The following is a 16,954-nucleotide window of genomic DNA, read 5'->3' as shown; positions in this document are numbered from 1 at the left end:
GATACGGTCTACAATTAACAACCCGAAGTTCCACAGCAGTAATACTGATAGAATAAACTTTGGCTTCTCTGTAAGTTCTTTGCCTGCTTTTTTCCCATCAATGCATTTACAGCACCTATATTGGAACATGAGGAAAGAATCAGAAACAAATTTAATCTTCATTACAACACCATAATACTTCTACAGAGTACACTCTGATATACTCTGATGCGTTTGATTAGCCATTCCTGATAAAGTGTCCATGCCATTCTTTTTTTTTTAATGTGGAACGATTTTATTTTGAAAATGATGATTAAAAAGTGACACTGAGGCTGAACAGTCAGAAAACCCAGGTTTATATCAACTCAAATATGAAGAAAAAAAAAAGGAAGAAAGAGATGGAGGAATGAAGGAGAGAAAGGATGAAGGAAATGAAGCTAGTATTTATGGAGTACTCAGTGCATGCTAGATGCTTTCATTCAGAGTATTAAATTTACTTCTCAAGGACCATGGGAGGTTTTTTTAAAAAAAGGAGGAAAGGGACTCCAAGAGAATTTCTTGTAGTCCTTTAATATGACTGCACCCAAATCACAGCTCTAATGTTGCCAGTTATTAATAGGGAGGAAAAAGAAAGGTGATGGGGTCCAGTTCTGGTGATGCTGACAATTTTCCAATTAAGGTGTCCTTAGGTGTCATCTCTCCCAGGAAATTCCAGTGGGTTGGAAAAACTTTAGTTGCTCCCTGTCAGTTTATTAGATTAGACACAGGGATTGGGGTGTCCATGCCACTCTTTTTTTTTTTTTTTTTTTTGCGGTACACGGGCCTCTCACTACTGTGGCCTCTCCCGCCGCGGAGCCAGGCCCAACGGCCATGGCTCATGGGCCCAGCCGCTCCGCGGCATGTGGGATCCTCCCGGACCGGGGCACGAACCCGCATCCCCTGCATCGGCAGGTGAACTCTCAACCACTGCGCCACCAGGGAAGCCCCTCCATGCCATTCTTGACTGTTTAAAAAGGTGGTAGCAGAAATAAAGGCCTCAGGGCCAGTTCCATGTCTCTTTCTCCGTTATACTGACGTGAAACAAAAGTCTTCATTTTTTTTTTTAAAACAAAGTCTTCATTTAATAAAGCAAACAAACAAACAATAAAACCATCTACCAAAAACCCAAATGTAAGGATTTTGAAAATTGAGAGGGCACACACTATTTTAGTCCTTAAAACTAAAAAATGCAGACCAGAATGATATAGCACTCCAAATTATATATTACGATACCAGCCAAGTTAAGAATAGACCTGTGAGGACTTCCCTGGTGGCGCAGTGGTTAAGAATCTGCCTGCCAATGCAGGGGACACAGGTTCGATCCCTGGTCCAGGAAGATCCCACATGCCGCAGAGCAACTAAGCCCATGCACCACAACCACTGAGCCCATGCGCCACAACTACTGAACCCCATGCACCCTACAGCCCGAGCGCTGCAACTACTGAAGCCCACGCGCTCTAGGGCCCACGTGCCACAACTACAAAGCCCACATTCTACAACTACTGAAGACTACGCGCCTAGAGCCCATGCACCGTGACAAGAGGAGTCACTGCAATGAGAAGCCCACGCACCGCAACCAAGAGTAGCCCCCTCTCGCAGCAACTAGAGAAAGCCTGTGTGCAGCAACGAAGACCCAACGCAGCCAAAAATTAATCAAATTTAAAAATATATATATTTTAAAAAAAAGAATAGACCTGTGATCGTTTGGGAGAGGGTGGTGGATGGAATTGAAAAAAAAGAATAGAGCCACAAACCTGCAGCTCTTGATTGCCCAAATAATTTAAAAAACTCCTATAAAAAAAGTATGTTATTTAAAGGTAGAGATATAGTACTTAAGTGACAATACCAGGTGACAAAACAGTATGATCCCATTTTTATTTTATAAAAATTAAATTCAGATACAGGAAAGAGGCTGAAATCATATACACCAAAATGTTGATAGTGACAGCTATAAGTGCAGGAGTATGGGTCATTTTTACTTTGTGTGTATGTATAATTGCTTTCTGTTTTCCAAAATTTTGACAATGAAAAGGATGTATTATTCTATAAAAAGATTTTTTTTAAATGTGTTTCATTTGAATATCAGCAAATTCTAAAACCAAAGAAATCTAAAACCAAAAGAAGACATAATAAAGATGCAATTAAATAGGGGTTAGCAAAAGGTGTCCTGCTTTTCCTCCATGGAGCCTCAGTTTCCTCATAAATAGAGACAGTAACCTTACAGGGTAATTGAGAAAATTAAGTAAGTTACTAATCTATACAAAGTGTCTTGTTCTAGATTTTTATCTTACTTAACTGTTCCTTCTACATTGTAGATGGAAATGAATTCTACTCCCTCTCTCTGCCTGTATACACTTTCCCTGAGAGTGTGAATTTAAACATTTTGAGTTAAAAGGAGTACATTTACATATCACCTTCCCTTTCAACTCTTGCCAGGTCATAAAGAGAATGAAGGTCAGGGTGCCAAACAGCAGTTATTCCATGAAAATGAGCAGGGGTTAAAACATCCCCAAGGGACTCTTTACTGAATGAGGCAAGAGTTCAGTCTAGAAGGCCTCACAAACAGAAATGATCTATTTATGACAAAGGTCATTGAATGGACACCAGCTACTGCTCTGTCACAATCATACCAGCAGGCGTAAGTATTAGGACAGAATAGAAACCAACATTAACTGGGAAATCACTACTTGGAAGTCACTGTGCACAATATTCTATGTACGTGTATTCACATACTTAAAAGTAACTTGTAAGTAAAATATGCGAAACATAAAAATATAAAATATAAACATAACTTAAAATTAATGAAGAGTCTTCATGAAGGAAAGAATCCAGAGGCTACAACTAAAAGCACTCAGTAAGATTTCTTGAATTTACTAGAATGGAAACTCCATTGGTGGTTAGCATTATGCATATGTATGCATGAGTGTGCTGTGCTGTATGTAGGTATGCATATCCCAAAGAATAGGGTAGGTCATGGCAGCCTCTGGTAGTCTGCTACAAGGAAGAAAAGAGAAGCATGTAGAGCCACTTGGGGCAGGAGAAACGGTCCTGGAACTCTACTTGGGACTACTTTTCACAACATTCACAATCTCTTGTTCTACCTCTAACTTGTAACCCCACCGTAGCCCCCATTTTCTTCCACAAGATTCAGCTAGACTGCTTGCTGTTATTACTCATTGTGAAGTTTGAAACACAACCATTTTGGACTGTTCTAGCATCTGCTACTATATGAACTCTGTTTGTCCCAAATGAGGAACAAGTTAATACTATTTAATACTATAATATTTCCTCAACATCTTCCACAGGAAATGACATTCTCAGACTTACTCATGGACAGCATACACAAAGAGTGTATCTGTAAAGATGACGGAAAATCTCTGGAAGAGTAAGGTCCTTGAGCTGGAGTAATTCAGATTACGGACATTCAGCATCTCTTGATCAAAATATTTGGCAACATGTGACAGGGCATACTCAAACCACGCAAAAAAGGGGGGGTAATCCAAGGTCCACTCTGAAGTTGCCTGTGGTAAAAATTGAAGATAGAACATATCCTAAGTAACTGAATAAATAAAGATGGTGCAAAGGTTGGAAATTTTCATTCTCTCATCTTTAAAAAAAACTCATGATGAAATTATACTTAAAATATGCCATTAACAGAAAATTTTCTGTTAAGACTGAGCAGAACACCAAAACGTGTTTCCTAAGTTATTTAATAGAGTCTTCAATTTCCTTAGAGTCAACTATACTTCACAAGAAATTAATTTGAAAACTTTTAATAATAAACTTGGTTATGACATAGTTCTACTCATCTAAATATAAAAAGGGAGCTAAGGCATTACGAATGATTTACTAGCTTGAGTTCAAGTTCTGTCCCAGAGATTAAATTTCCCTATCTGTAAAACGAGATATTGTGAGGACTAAATAAGTTAATACATATGAAATACGTTTATAAATGAAAAAATGCTACACTGATGCTACTTATCTTTTGTTCCACTAGGTCATGAGATCCTTGAGAGCAGAAACCACTCTGTCATTTCTGTATCGTGAGCATTTAGTAAGTTCCTGATATATTATATAATCATTAGTTAAATGAATGAATGGTCATTAACAATTAAATGAAAATATAGATCATATGAAAAACATATAAACTTTATATAAAAATATAAAGTATATATAAACTTTATGATGCTATATTTTGTTATTTTGTTTCAGTTTCTGCATTCATACAAGGATGACAGTATCTACTTCATGGGTTATTAAATTTTACATATATATATATATATATATATATATATATATATATATATATATATACACACACACACACACAGTATTGAACCAGATATAAACTATCAGTAAAAATGATTAATTATCATTTAAAACATTACTATCCTCATAACATGTCCCTAAAACTAAACCTGACCTTGCACCTAGAAGAGCTGAGACAATAATAATCTCCCTACTCTGCATTTGTTGCTCTTTTCAATGGAAAACTCCTCTCCTTCTGGAAGTGCACTAAGGGTTCACTAGGTACTAACTGAGTGCCCACAGGGACTACTATTTAGGGTCTCTCTACAGTATAAAATGAGGCAAGAGAGACTCAGACTACTTATTAACTCTTTGTTCATGATAAGGATGAATGAAAACTTTAGGTCTCAATAAGAAGTAGCCTATTTACTCCCTCTGCAGGTATAAAATGCAAAGGCCAACCCAGAGGCTCTCTGTCTAGGGCACTCAGGCTATGAACCCACCCATTAAATTTTCCTTTATGAAAAGTTCCTTCTCTAATCCAAAATCTCCAATGTGGGGTGATGAGCCACTGAACTATGGAGAGAAAAATGAGAAATTCTATTTTTTACTCTTATCCTTCTTAATTTCTATTTTTAAAAGTATATTAATAGGGCTTTGCCTTTATAATTTAAAAAGATGTCTTGGGTAGTGAATGCTCAAAAATGATTTCTGGCTAGGGTATATATTTTTTTTAAAGTTTAGAAATTACTGGTCCATATAATTTCAAGATATTCAACATGAATCTAGACTTTATTAACATCTGTGGTTTCCAGCCACAGTTTCTATGTCAGAGCTCACTCTACCCTTAAAGAGCCATTTATTTTATTGGAAGTCTAAAAGATTTTCCTACTTTATTTTATTGACATATTTATTATTTTAAATAAAATGGGGAACAGGAAGCATGAAAAGAGTTGGGAGAAGGAACAGGTGCTGCCTGAGATGGTCATTTATCCAAAACAAAATGTCCCTGTCCTCCCCTGGCCATCCCCAATCCCACACCATTCAGGAATACTCTGTATGTTGCTCCTTCTCCCCACAAAGACTTCCCAAACCTAGCCCAGAAGGTCCTCCTGACCTCAGGGATTTCCAGCTGGGGCCATCGTCTTACCTAAACAGCTTTTGGGAAGCCAGGAAAGCAATTAGCTAACGTTTCCTCCCAAGTGAAGAGTTCTGTCACTTATATGTGGTAGAGCTGGGGCTCAAATCTGGGTCTCCAACTCCAAATCCATTAGCTCAGGAAGCTACCACAACAGAGCTGTTTTTTCAAGTACAAAAACAACCAACCTCATTTTTACATATGAAGATGTAAAAATTAATAAACAGAAACCTCAATTAAGATAGAAGCAGGAGGCCAGAAGGGGGAGGTCTCAGGACCTAGGAGGACAGCAGAGCCCAACAGCAAGAAGAAAGTCTCTTCTTCCCTGCAAAGAGCTCAGATTGTCACAACTCAGCCAATGAAAAGCCATGGACTCTGTTTACTCTAGCCCTCCCAACTTCCTTTTTCCCCTCTTTGAAAGAATTCTCCTTCCCTCCCTAAGCGCTACTCGGGGACTTGCACATGACTCGCTATGGTTGCAGACCCTGAATTGCTATTTTCTGCTGAACCTGAATAAACCCATTTTTGCTGGAGAAATAACTGGCAGCCTACTTGTTTTAGGTCAAGAAAGATTCATAACAATTGTGTTCATTCCACAAATATTTATTATGGGTCTTTTTAATGTCTTTCCCAACCAATCGACCAATCAATTTAATTTGAGGCCAGAACAGAAAGGTAGGCCAAAAGTCAAAGCTAAGAATGGCTCTACAAAGCAATCCACTGCTCACATGTCCACTCTCCTTAGTAGGGCAGAAAGACCTTCCAGACCTGAGGCATGTGCCTCTCCAGCCTTATATCCTACTGTGAACCTCACACTTGAGTTTTGTTTCTTGTTGATTTCTTTTGTTGTTATTGCTGAGGAGGGCAGGAAGAACAAAGAATTTTACCATTACTAGAATCTCTTTTACATAAACCTCTTCTATCTAAAACAAGCCAATAACAGGAGACAGCTCTGGCCTAAATACAGTTTTAGGAGTACTAAGATAACAGGTAGTAGTGAAAGTTATAGGACTAAATGAGAGAACAGCCAGAAAGAATTATAGAATTACAAGAAAAAGGGAAGCAACTAACACAACAATGTAAAGCAATTATACTCCAATAAAGATGTTAAAAAAAAAAAAAGAAAAAAGAAAAAGGGACCACAAAGAGAGGTAGAGGGAACCAGTTTCTGAAAGAGTGTGTAGATGAAGAAGAGTGAGCAAAGGAGACTAAAAAGGGATAGTCAGAGAGCAGGGAGGAAATGGTGAGACAGGAGACTGCCTTTTCATTTACAGGCTGAAGGTCATTATATTAATAATGCTAAGTATTCATAACCTTTAATAATATTTAATGAGCACATTTATTCTAAGTACTATGCTAAGCACATCACATATACATCACATACATATTCATTTCATCCTAATAATTATTTATTATCATTTAATAGTTGGGGATACAGAGGCTTTGAGAGGTCAAGTAGTTTGCCCACAGTTGCCCAGCATAGGTATTAAGTGTCAGAGCTGAAAGTCAAACCTAGGCAGTCTGAAATCACAGCCCAACCTCTGAACAACTAGGCCACACAAAAATTTTCCTCGCTGGTATGCATGCATGCAAATGGAAATACTTCACACTAAAGAAACTACTTAAAGCCCCTTAGCATTCTTATGAAATACTTGTAGTGTTATTATGTGAGAAGGAACTTGGTCAATTAGGTCAATTGTTCTCAAGCTTTTTCAGTGCAAAGGACTATTTTGACCCGACCAAAAAACCCAAAAAGCAACAACAAACTCACAGAAAACTTTACAGCTTGTCTTATAAAAATCTTCCTGACAGCAGAGTGCTGTTTTTGATCAAGTCATTTTTGAGCTGATGTCTGTTTTCCATGAATTATCATATGCAAGTTAGTAACTCATACCAGAAATAAAAATACAGACATGGTTTTTGTAATAATAGAATAGAATGGTTTGTATATTACCAGACACCTACACATCACATTTGATTATTCCTGTCCTCATAAATCACAAAATGTTAGGAAGAGACAGGATCTTAGAAATAATTCATTCCAAATCCTCATATGCCAGATGAGAAACCAAGGCTCAGAGAGATGAAATGTATTTTCTATGCTGATGCAGAGCCAGGTCTTGAATCCAATTTTCCCTCTTTCCCAATCCAGTGTTCTTTCAAAAAGCATGTGGCAAATATTATAATTTCCCATGTATAATTTGGGAAACTCATTTTGAAGTAAAGGGGTTCCCTAATAGTTCCAGAGGGCAGAACTGAATGAAACTGACTCCTCCTAAAAGCAAGTTCCCCTGTAGAGTTTATGATTAAACTCTCTATCCAAAACTTTATTCCCTTTCTTGTCCCACCATGTTCTCCTCAGGAATTGAGGAGTGTCAAAGAAAAGGGGGGAATGAAACGGAGTAAGAACCTGCGGGGCCTACCCAGGTATAAGACCCTCCCTGTCCCCCACTTCTTGTTTGGCCTTCCAAAGAGCAAACTCAAGTAGTTAATGATTAGAACAACAGAGTCACAGGACTCCTAGTTCCTCCTAAATGTATATAGACAACAATTGGACTCATATCTTTGAGTTGTTCTGCAGAAACTAAGACCCCTGCACTCAGTGGAGGATGGTGACTATATGCTGACCACAAGCACATAGACCCCAGACTGGAACCAGAAGGTTGATGATTATGATTCCCAAAACAAGGACTTCCCTGGTGGCACAGTGGTTAAGAATCCATCTACCAATGCAGGGGACACAGGTTTTGTTTTGGGGGGGTTTTTTTTGCGGTACGCGGGCCTCTCACTGTTGTGGCCTCTCCCGTTTTGGAGCACAGGCTCCAGACGCGCAGGCTCAGCGGCCATGGCTCATGGGCCTAGCCACTCCGCGGCATGTGGGCTCTTCCCGGACCCGGGCACGAACCCGTGTCCCCTGCATCGGCAGGCGGACTCTCAACCACTGCGCCACCAGGGAAGCCCAGGGACACAGGTTTGATCCCTGGTCTGGGAATATCTCTGTGTGGCTGTACGCCACACTACTGAGCCTGTGCTCTAGAGCCCGCGAGCCACAACTACTGAGCCAGCACGCCACAACTACTGAAGCCCACATGCCTACGGCCCGTGCTCCGTTTCAAGAGAAACCACTGCAACGAGAAAGCCCACGCACAGCAATGAAGACCCAAAGCAGCCAAAAAAAAAAGATTCCCAAAACATCACCCTATGACCATAACACCAACCAATTAGAAAAATGTCCATGAGCTGATCATGCACCCTGTGATCCTCACCCCTACTGTGGCCTTTAAAAACCCTTGCCTGAAAGCCACTGGCAAGTTCACAGTCATCAGCAATGGCAGCTACCACCTGATGGTGAGCTGGTGAGCCCTGAGGGAACTCAGAAAGGAAAGAATACCTGCCACCTAGCAGTTGTCAGACTGCAGCCACTCCCTACCGTGAGCCCTGAGGAAACTCAGGATGTGAAAATACAGGATACTGGCCCCAGATAGCTGAGGTGCATATCAAAGGAATGATTTCAAGCAAGAGGGAAGAGATATGGGAACATATGTATATATATAACTGATTCACTTTGTTGTAAAGCAGAAACTAACACACCACTGTAAAGCAATTATACTCCAATAAAGATGTTTTAAAAAAAAAGGAATGATTTCAGTGAGCCCAGACTCTTGCATCTTTCGACATATTGAAAAGCGCTAAATTCCTTAACTTGACATATCAGGTTTCTTTAATTAACAGTAATATTTTGATGTTCCCGACCACCTGCCCTTTGCTGCAAAACTCCTCTATATCCTGGCTCCTCCCTTGCCCCCTTGGAGCAGTTTCTCAGAGCTGTCTGAAATGCTGTCTCCCAGGCTGCAGTCCTCATTTTGCCCCAAATAAAACTTAACTCAAAACTCTGACGTTGTGCATTTTTTTAAGCCAACAAGGTCTTTTTTTTTTTTTTTTTTTTTTTTTTTTTTTTTGCGGTACACGGGCCTCTCACTGTTGTGGCCTCTCCCATTGCAGAGCACAGGCTCTGGACGCACAGGCTCAGCGGCCATGGCTCACGGGCCTAACCGCTCCGTGGCATGTGGGATCTTCCCAGACTGGGGCACGAACCCGTGTCCCCTGCATCGGCAGGCGAACTCTCAACCACTGCACCACCAGGGAAGCCCCAACAAGGTCTTTCGAGCACTAGCTGCCCATTCTCTTTGCCTGGCGCCCTGCAATAAACACTGTATTTTCCTTCACAATAACCCAGTATCAGTAGATCTGCTTTGTGCGTGCCAGGCAAGGGGACCGAAGTTTGGTTCGGTAACATGAGGAAAGACTACAATTTTAATAAAGATTTATTCAACCTATGATCACAGGGAAAACTGTTTTAATATCAATAATATTTACATGATTTCACACATCATCTTAAAAAAAAAAACCCAAAAAGGTGAAAATTAAAAACTTACCTCATAATACCACTGTGATATTGGCAAACTGTGGGTGATAGCAAGCCAGTTTCGGTGCACTTCAAAATCTGTGGAATGGCTACTCAAAACAATCAGATGAATAAAATGAGATTTCATAACATTTATCAATCTCACATTTCTAAAATTATGCTTTTAAATGGACCAACACCCCCTACATAGTCACAGCTCACTATCCTATAAAGATACAAATAGGTATTTTACATGATCCTGAAACACCTCACTTACCTGGAGGCCAGACCTCCTTCTGGAAAAGGTAGGGAACCTATTCAGTGAGATGTTATGGAAAAACCCAAACGAACTTTTTGCCCAACCCAATACTAAGTGAAAAGAGTCTCTGAGTCATCTAAAGCAGTGGTCCCCAACCTTTTTGGCACCAGGGACTGGTTTTGTGGAAAACAATTTTTCCACAGAGCAGGCAGGGTGGGGGGATGGTGCTGGGATGATTCAAGCACATGACATTTATTGTGCACTTTCCTTCTATTATTATTACATTGTAATATATAATGAAATAATTATTCAAGTCACCATAATGCAGAATCAGTGGGAGTCCTGAGCTTGTTTTCCTGCAACTAGATGGTCCCATCTGGGGGTGATGGGAGACAGTGACACCGAATGTTGCTTATGTCCGGTCTACTCCGTAAGATGCAGCTTAATTGTCACTTGCCACTCACTGATAGGGTTTTGATATGAGTCTGCAAGCAGTTGATTTATTATGGTCTCTGTGCAGTCAAATCTCTCTAATGATAATCTGTATTTGCAGACACTCCCCAGCGCGAGCATCACCGCCTCAGCTCCATGTCACATCATCAGGCATTAGAGTCTCATAAGGAGCACACATCTTGGATCCCTCGCACGTGCAGCTCATAGTAGCATGCTCCTATGAGAGTATAATGCTGCCGCTGATCTGACAGGAGGCGGAGCTCAGGCAGTAATGCGAGCGATGGGGCGATGGGGAGCGTCTGGTAATTGTCCGTGGCCTGGGGGTTGGGGACCCCTGATCTAAAGGGCTGACCAAAAGCCCATACATTTTTTTAAGGGAGGCCCTCAGGCTATTGCTCAGAGGTGACTTATTCTTGTTCACAAACAATTCTAATAAGATTCATTATCTGGCAAAGGCCTCACACAGAAGCTGGATCTTCAAGGATGAGCAGGAGTTCATCAGACAGAAAAGATGGGGAAAGTCCCCTGCCCTGGCTTTCTCATATCTCCAAATTCTGTTTACTGGTCTCCCTCTCACTATATATAAATATATCCAAGTATGTCCCCTATATATAGGGGAAGAAAATTGTTTTCCCTTCAACCCTTCCAGGTTCTGTGGCTGGTCTAAGAATTAAATTGACCTAAGACAGAATAACAGGAGGAAAAAAAAAGACAATTTAAATTACTACATATGTACAGGAGCCCCAAAAGATATAAGATGAGACTCAAAAGGTGGCCAGGTGATTGAGGCTTATCTACCATCATCTCTGTCTGCAGTTCCTCAAGATAATAAGTCCCCAAAAATCCTTACACCAAAGAGGCATATTTTGGGGTGGCATATTCTGGTGCCCTTCACGCCTCTTCAGCAGGAGTTTATTTTTCTGTTTATTACTCTGCTTTACTTCCCCTCCACATCTTACACAGCACCTGATATGTGGCTGGGCTCAATACATTCTTGTTGAATTAACCACTCACCAAAGTCAACAATGAGTTCCACAGCAAAACCTGATTTACCTTTTCTAATGTTTTATACAACATTTCTACTGTGACAACTCTCTTAGCTAACCCCTTCCATGTCTCTTTCATGGCTTCCCATTCCAATACTCATCAAGCAAATGTTGATGTTCTTTTAGGTTCAGTTCTTGGTCTTCTTAAGCAGCTTACTCTGCTCTGCACAATCTTATTCACATTTATTGCTTCCACTAAGAACTGTGTAATGATGACTCCCAAATCACAATATACAACCTTGGTCTCTTTCCTGAGTTCTAGAAGAGAGACATCTCCAACTTCCTGCTGACAACCTCACCTGAATTTCCTACAGATTTCTCAAAATCACAACTCACAACTGATCTTATGACCTAGCAGTTACATTTCTAGGTATACACTTGTAGGGGAGCAAAATTTGGCAACCCAAAATGTGTCTTTTTGGCATGAGGATTGATTTAAGCTGATTATTTTTAAGAAACAGAAGACTCAGGAAGTCTTTCTTTTTACCTCCCTCTTAGCTGCCTGAAGAATTTATATAAAGGGCTTATTCCTAGAATAGAGCTATCACCGCTGATATCTGCAAAGAATATGGGCTACGTGTGGTGAGGGAAACTCACCAGAACCTAGAGATCAGAGTCCACTCTTGTCTCTTCATGGCCCAGCAAACATTTATATGTGAATTGCCTTTCTCCCTTTTGAAGTCCCAAACTACTACCCCCAACATCCTCTTTTGTCTTTAGCTGAAGATGGTATTTAAGGTGAGGGGCTTCAGCCATTTTGGTGAGTTATTCCATTTTCCCGAGTCTCTCCCATGTACATGTTACTAAACTTTTGTTTGATGATTTTCTCCTGTTAATCTGTCTCATGTCAATTGAATTTTTAGACCAGCCATAACCTGGCTAGAAAGGTAGAGAAAAATGTCTCCCTCCCCAACATACTCAATAGAAACACATACATATGTTCAAGAAAAGACATGTACTGGGTCTATCTTCAGGCCTACAATTATATGTCAGAGACCTTTCCTGACACCCAATCTAAAGTAAGTCCCCCTTGTTAGTTGCCTTATAGGATCCCATTCTTTCCTTTCATAACACTTAAGACAGCATTGTTATGTAATTACATATTTGTGTTGATTTAATTCTGGGACTGTTATCTTCACTAAACTACACCCTTTATGGGTTAAGGATCATATCCATTTTGTCTTCCCCTCTAGTACCTTGCCACAGCACCTGGTTCATAATAAAGCAGTTAGTAAACATTTTGGTGAATACGTTTTGCATTTATCCTGTAGCTTCCCTCTCACATCCCAGGGGTTTCCTGTTTGAGAAGCAGAACACGAACTACATACATTCTTAATCCTGAATCAACAGCAGTATTCAAAGTAACAACCCTGAAGACACATTTTTAGGTTGAAGTAACTAAAGCAAGGAACATCACCTTATACCCATGGTTTAAAATAAAAATTCCTTTTCATTCTGATTTGAAAGGAATTTCCTACATTTTAGAAGGATTTTTCCAATTTTCTTTTTAAAAAGATGTTTCTTATTTGTTTTCAGTTCTGCAGAAAGTTCAACTGACCAACGCCTTCTTTTCCCAAGTCCCTGTAAGTCATTTTGCTGAACCTACATATACACTTATTGCTTAAATACACATCAGTATGGATTTACATTCTATACATACAGCTCTTCCATACCCAACGAGAGGTCAGCGAGAACTTGAACCAAAGGATACCAATAAACCAAACACTAAACTGGGAAGGGAGCAAAGGAATGAGGGGAAAAGTCAAGGGAGAAGAAATAGGAAGGATGAACAGATGTGGAAGCCAATATTAATATTAATAAATACTGAGTACCCATTGTATACACATTACCACTGAGTGGTAGTTTCCTAATGGGATCCCATGCTTTCAGTCTTGGGTCTGCATTCATTTGTTGCACAGCAGTCTAACCCTGTGTGACCTGACTACTGCCTACCTCATCCTGTGTCACTCTCCTACTCCCTTACTGCTCTTCAGCCACAATGCTCACTTTCTGTTCCTGGAATGCTCTGAGTTCTTTCCTACCACAGGGCCTTTACACTTACTCTTTCCTATGCCTGAACTACTTTTCACATTGCTTATTCTTTTTCATCCTTCAGCTTTCAGCTCAAACATCACCTCCTAAAAGAGGAGAGTAAAGTCTTGCCCGGTAGCCACTCTCTACCTCTTTTACAGACCTCATCGCAATCTGAAACTTTCCTGTTTGTCTATCTGGCCCCACCAACTTATCCAGAAATGTCTTTCTCAGATGCCTCTCCAGGACTTAGAACAGTGCCTAGCACAGGAGGCAGCTGATAAATAATGTACTGGCTGAATGAATGTTGGAGGTGGGTGTTGTTTATCTGCATGTTAAGGAAGAGGACCTTAAGGTCAGAAACATTAAAGTCAGACAGTGCCAGCCCGGACCCCAGCCATCAGGGCTATGATCTAGTGCACAGGTGAAATAACACTCAAAGGGCGGAGTGGGAAGCATAGCAAAGGGGTGGCAGCGACCACATGACTTCAAGTTCCCTTTCCTCCTCTCACCCAGGGGCATCCACGCTTCTCTCTCCCGCCCTGACCGACCGCGGGGCCTCCCCGCCCAGCCCCGGGCCGTGCGGGTCCCTTACTAGGTGGGGATGAGAAGGCATTTGAGAAGAGTCACCCCGAGCGCCAAAGCCGAAAACCAATTGCCACCACCCGTCGCAACTCCGAGCGCCGCCATTGCTCCGGCGCCACCCGCTTTCAATCAACTTGACCCGCCTCCGCGCTCCCGCGCATGCGGGGAAGGCCCTCTGAGGCGGCTCCCGTGAGCTGCGCGCATGCGCTCAGTCGCTCAGCTGTTCAGGCAGCGGAAGGCCAGGGATGGAGCGTTTACACCTCCGGCTCCGAGTTCTTTCACCCCTCCGCCTCAGTCTCCGCCTCAGTCTCCGCCTCAGTCTCCGCCTCAGTCTCCGCCTCAGTCTCCGCCTCAGTCTCCGCCAGGGAGGGCCACCCTGAGGAGTCTGCGCGGTTTGTACGGCGACAAGTTTCACGTGCTACTTAATGCTTTGGTTCAAATAGTTGCTGGGCGTCTGCTCTGGGTGTTGATTTTGCCTATTGTTGGGGGTACCTAGTGAGAGAAAACTATTTTTTTACTGGAGACGTTCACATATTAATGGAGGAGACAGAATTATAATCCCAGAGTAACAGTATTTAAAAGTACCTGAGGATACTGGACTCGCCTAATCCAGACACCTGCAGTATTAGCTCCAAGCAGAGAATGGCCTGGGCAAAGGTAAAACAGACGGGAAAACATTCTGTGCTTCTAGAACTCTGAGCTGGGCTCTGGGAAAGTACCTGCCTGAGGGGAACCCACTGTGGAGGCAGGCTAGAGCCTAGTGCTTCTTCTGTCTGTACACTTGGGGGATCTTGTTAAAGTTCATATTCTCATGCAGTAGGTCTAACAAAGTCCTACACGGTGTGGATACTGCTGACACCTGGGCCGTAAGAGCCGAGGCACAAGGAATGGAGCTAGTCTTGTCACCCTCATGTACTGTCTGATTTTGCACAAATGACTAATCGTTCTTTTATTTTTTAAAAAATATTCATCGGGGTACAGTTTATTTACAATGTTGTGTTAGTTTCTGCAGTACAGCAAAGTGAATCAGTTATACATATACATATATCCACTCTTTTTTAGATTCCTTTCGCATATAGATCATTACGGAGTATTGAGTAGAGTTCCCTGTGCTATACAGTAGATCCTTATTAGTTATCTATTTTATACGTAGTAGTGTGTATATATCAGTCCCAACCTCCCAATATATCCCTCCCCCCAATGACTAATCTTTCTAATCCTATTTTCCTTTTTTGTAAATAGGAGGTTAAAAATGGTGTCTGCCTCATAAAGTGGTTGTGAGGATTAAATGAGGACACTTGTAAATTGCTTGATATGATGCCAGGACAGAATAAATGTTCAATAAAAAATGTTTCAGAGAAGTTAAGTACCTTGCTGAAAGATAAACAACAGGTAGGTGACAGTGTCACTCTCCTCAGATGAGTTTATGCCCTCCCGCAATTTCAAATGCCACCCACATGAATATGACATTCACATTTATATCTCAGGGGCTTCCCTTCTGGTGCAGTCGTTGAGAATCCACCTGCCAATGCAGGGGACAAAGGTTCGAGCCCCGGTCCAGGAAGATCCCACATGCCGCAGAGCAACTAAGCCTGTGTGCCACAACTACTGACTCTATGCCCTAGAGCCTGAAAGCCACAAATACTGAGCCCAAGTGCCACAACTACTGAAGCCCGTGCACCTAGAGCCCGTGCTCTGCAACAAGAGAAGCCATCACAATGAGAAGCCCACACACCACAACGAAGAGTAGCCCCTGCTCGCCGCAACTAGAGAAAGCCCTCACGCAGCAACAGACACCCAACACAGCCAAAAATAAATGAATTAATTAATTTAAAAAAATTTATATCTCAAGCTCAGCCCTTTTCTTTCACCTCCAGACCATTATATCCAACTACCTACCTGCCATCTCTTAGATGTTTTAAAGGCACCTTACATTAGTTTCCTAGGCTGCTGTAACAAATTATCACAAACTTAAAACAACACAAACTTATTCTCTTACAATTCTGGATATCAGAAGTCTAAAATCAGTCTCACTAGGCTAAAGTCAAGATGTCATAAGGGTTGATGCCTTCTGGAGGTTCTGAGGGGAGAATCTATTTTCTTTTTCAGCCTTTAGAAGTTGCCTGCATTCCTTGGCCCCTTCCTTGCATCACTCTAACCTCTTGCTTCTACTGCCACATCTATTACTTTTCTAGAATCAAATCTCCCTTGCTTCCCTCATATAAGGACACCTGTGAATGCATCTGCGACCCTCCCATCTCAAAGTATCACATCTGCAATGTCCCTTTTGCCATGTAAGGTAATATTCACAGGTTCCAGTGTTTAGGACACATATCTTTGGAGGCCATTATTCAGTTTACCACACACCTCAAATTCAATATATCTAAAACTGATCTCATGATCTTTCAGTATTATCTACTCAGAGAATGACACCAACCAACCATTCAGTTGTTCACCTCCCCTGCCCCGCACCTGCAAACTCACTGTGAACTTACTAACTCATTCCCAATCCCGTTTTTCACTTCTTCTAAAGAGTCTAGAAAAGTTAAAACAGTTGATCTTCCAGCTTCCCTGGCAGCTAGGTGTGGCCTGATAACAGCTCTGTCTAGTAGGACTTACAAGTCTGCTGGGGGGTTTCCAGGAAAGGGTTTCCTTTCCTGATAAAAGAGGCAGTTGTAAAGGATCCCCTTTTTTCATTTTTCCTGCCTTGGACTTGGTCATGAGGCCTGGAAGGCACATCATGCTGGCCCTGACATCACTGTGCTGCTAAA

General features: G+C 41.4%; 1 protein-coding gene and 1 long non-coding RNA gene across 6 annotated transcripts in view; one reads left to right on the top strand and one right to left on the bottom strand.

Annotated features, from left to right (window-relative positions):
• The window catches only part of ALG8 (ALG8 alpha-1,3-glucosyltransferase), a 28,536-nt gene extending 14,190 nt beyond the window's left edge, over positions 1-14,346 (bottom strand). For 3 of the 5 annotated variants that reach the window (XM_067038424.1, XM_067038426.1, XM_067038425.1), the window contains exons 1-4: positions 14,194-14,332; positions 9,841-9,919; positions 3,346-3,539; positions 6-115 (exon numbers count right to left, since the gene is read on the bottom strand). In XM_067038424.1, coding sequence (XP_066894525.1) covers positions 6-115; positions 3,346-3,539; positions 9,841-9,919; positions 14,194-14,288 — 478 coding nt within the window. In that variant the 5' untranslated portion in view covers positions 14,289-14,332. Of the gene's footprint in view, positions 1-5; positions 116-3,345; positions 3,540-9,840; positions 9,920-14,193 lie in introns of all 5 variants that reach the window. The other 2 variants (XM_059069516.2, XM_067038423.1) reach the window with 2 other exon arrangements.
• Positions 14,347-14,529: 183 nt separating this feature from the next.
• Positions 14,530-15,986, top strand: LOC131759947 (uncharacterized). Its single transcript, XR_009336572.2, has 3 exons — positions 14,530-14,840; positions 15,426-15,575; positions 15,671-15,986. It is a non-coding gene; the product is annotated as an uncharacterized lncRNA (long non-coding RNA).
• Positions 15,987-16,954: the final 968 nt, after the last annotated feature.

Source organism: Kogia breviceps, chromosome 7 (assembly GCF_026419965.1).
Source record: "Kogia breviceps isolate mKogBre1 chromosome 7, mKogBre1 haplotype 1, whole genome shotgun sequence".
NCBI classification, from domain to species: domain Eukaryota; kingdom Metazoa; phylum Chordata; class Mammalia; order Artiodactyla; family Physeteridae; genus Kogia; species Kogia breviceps.
Note: the sequence above shows the minus strand (reverse complement) of the source record. Positions and strands in the feature narration are given on the sequence as shown.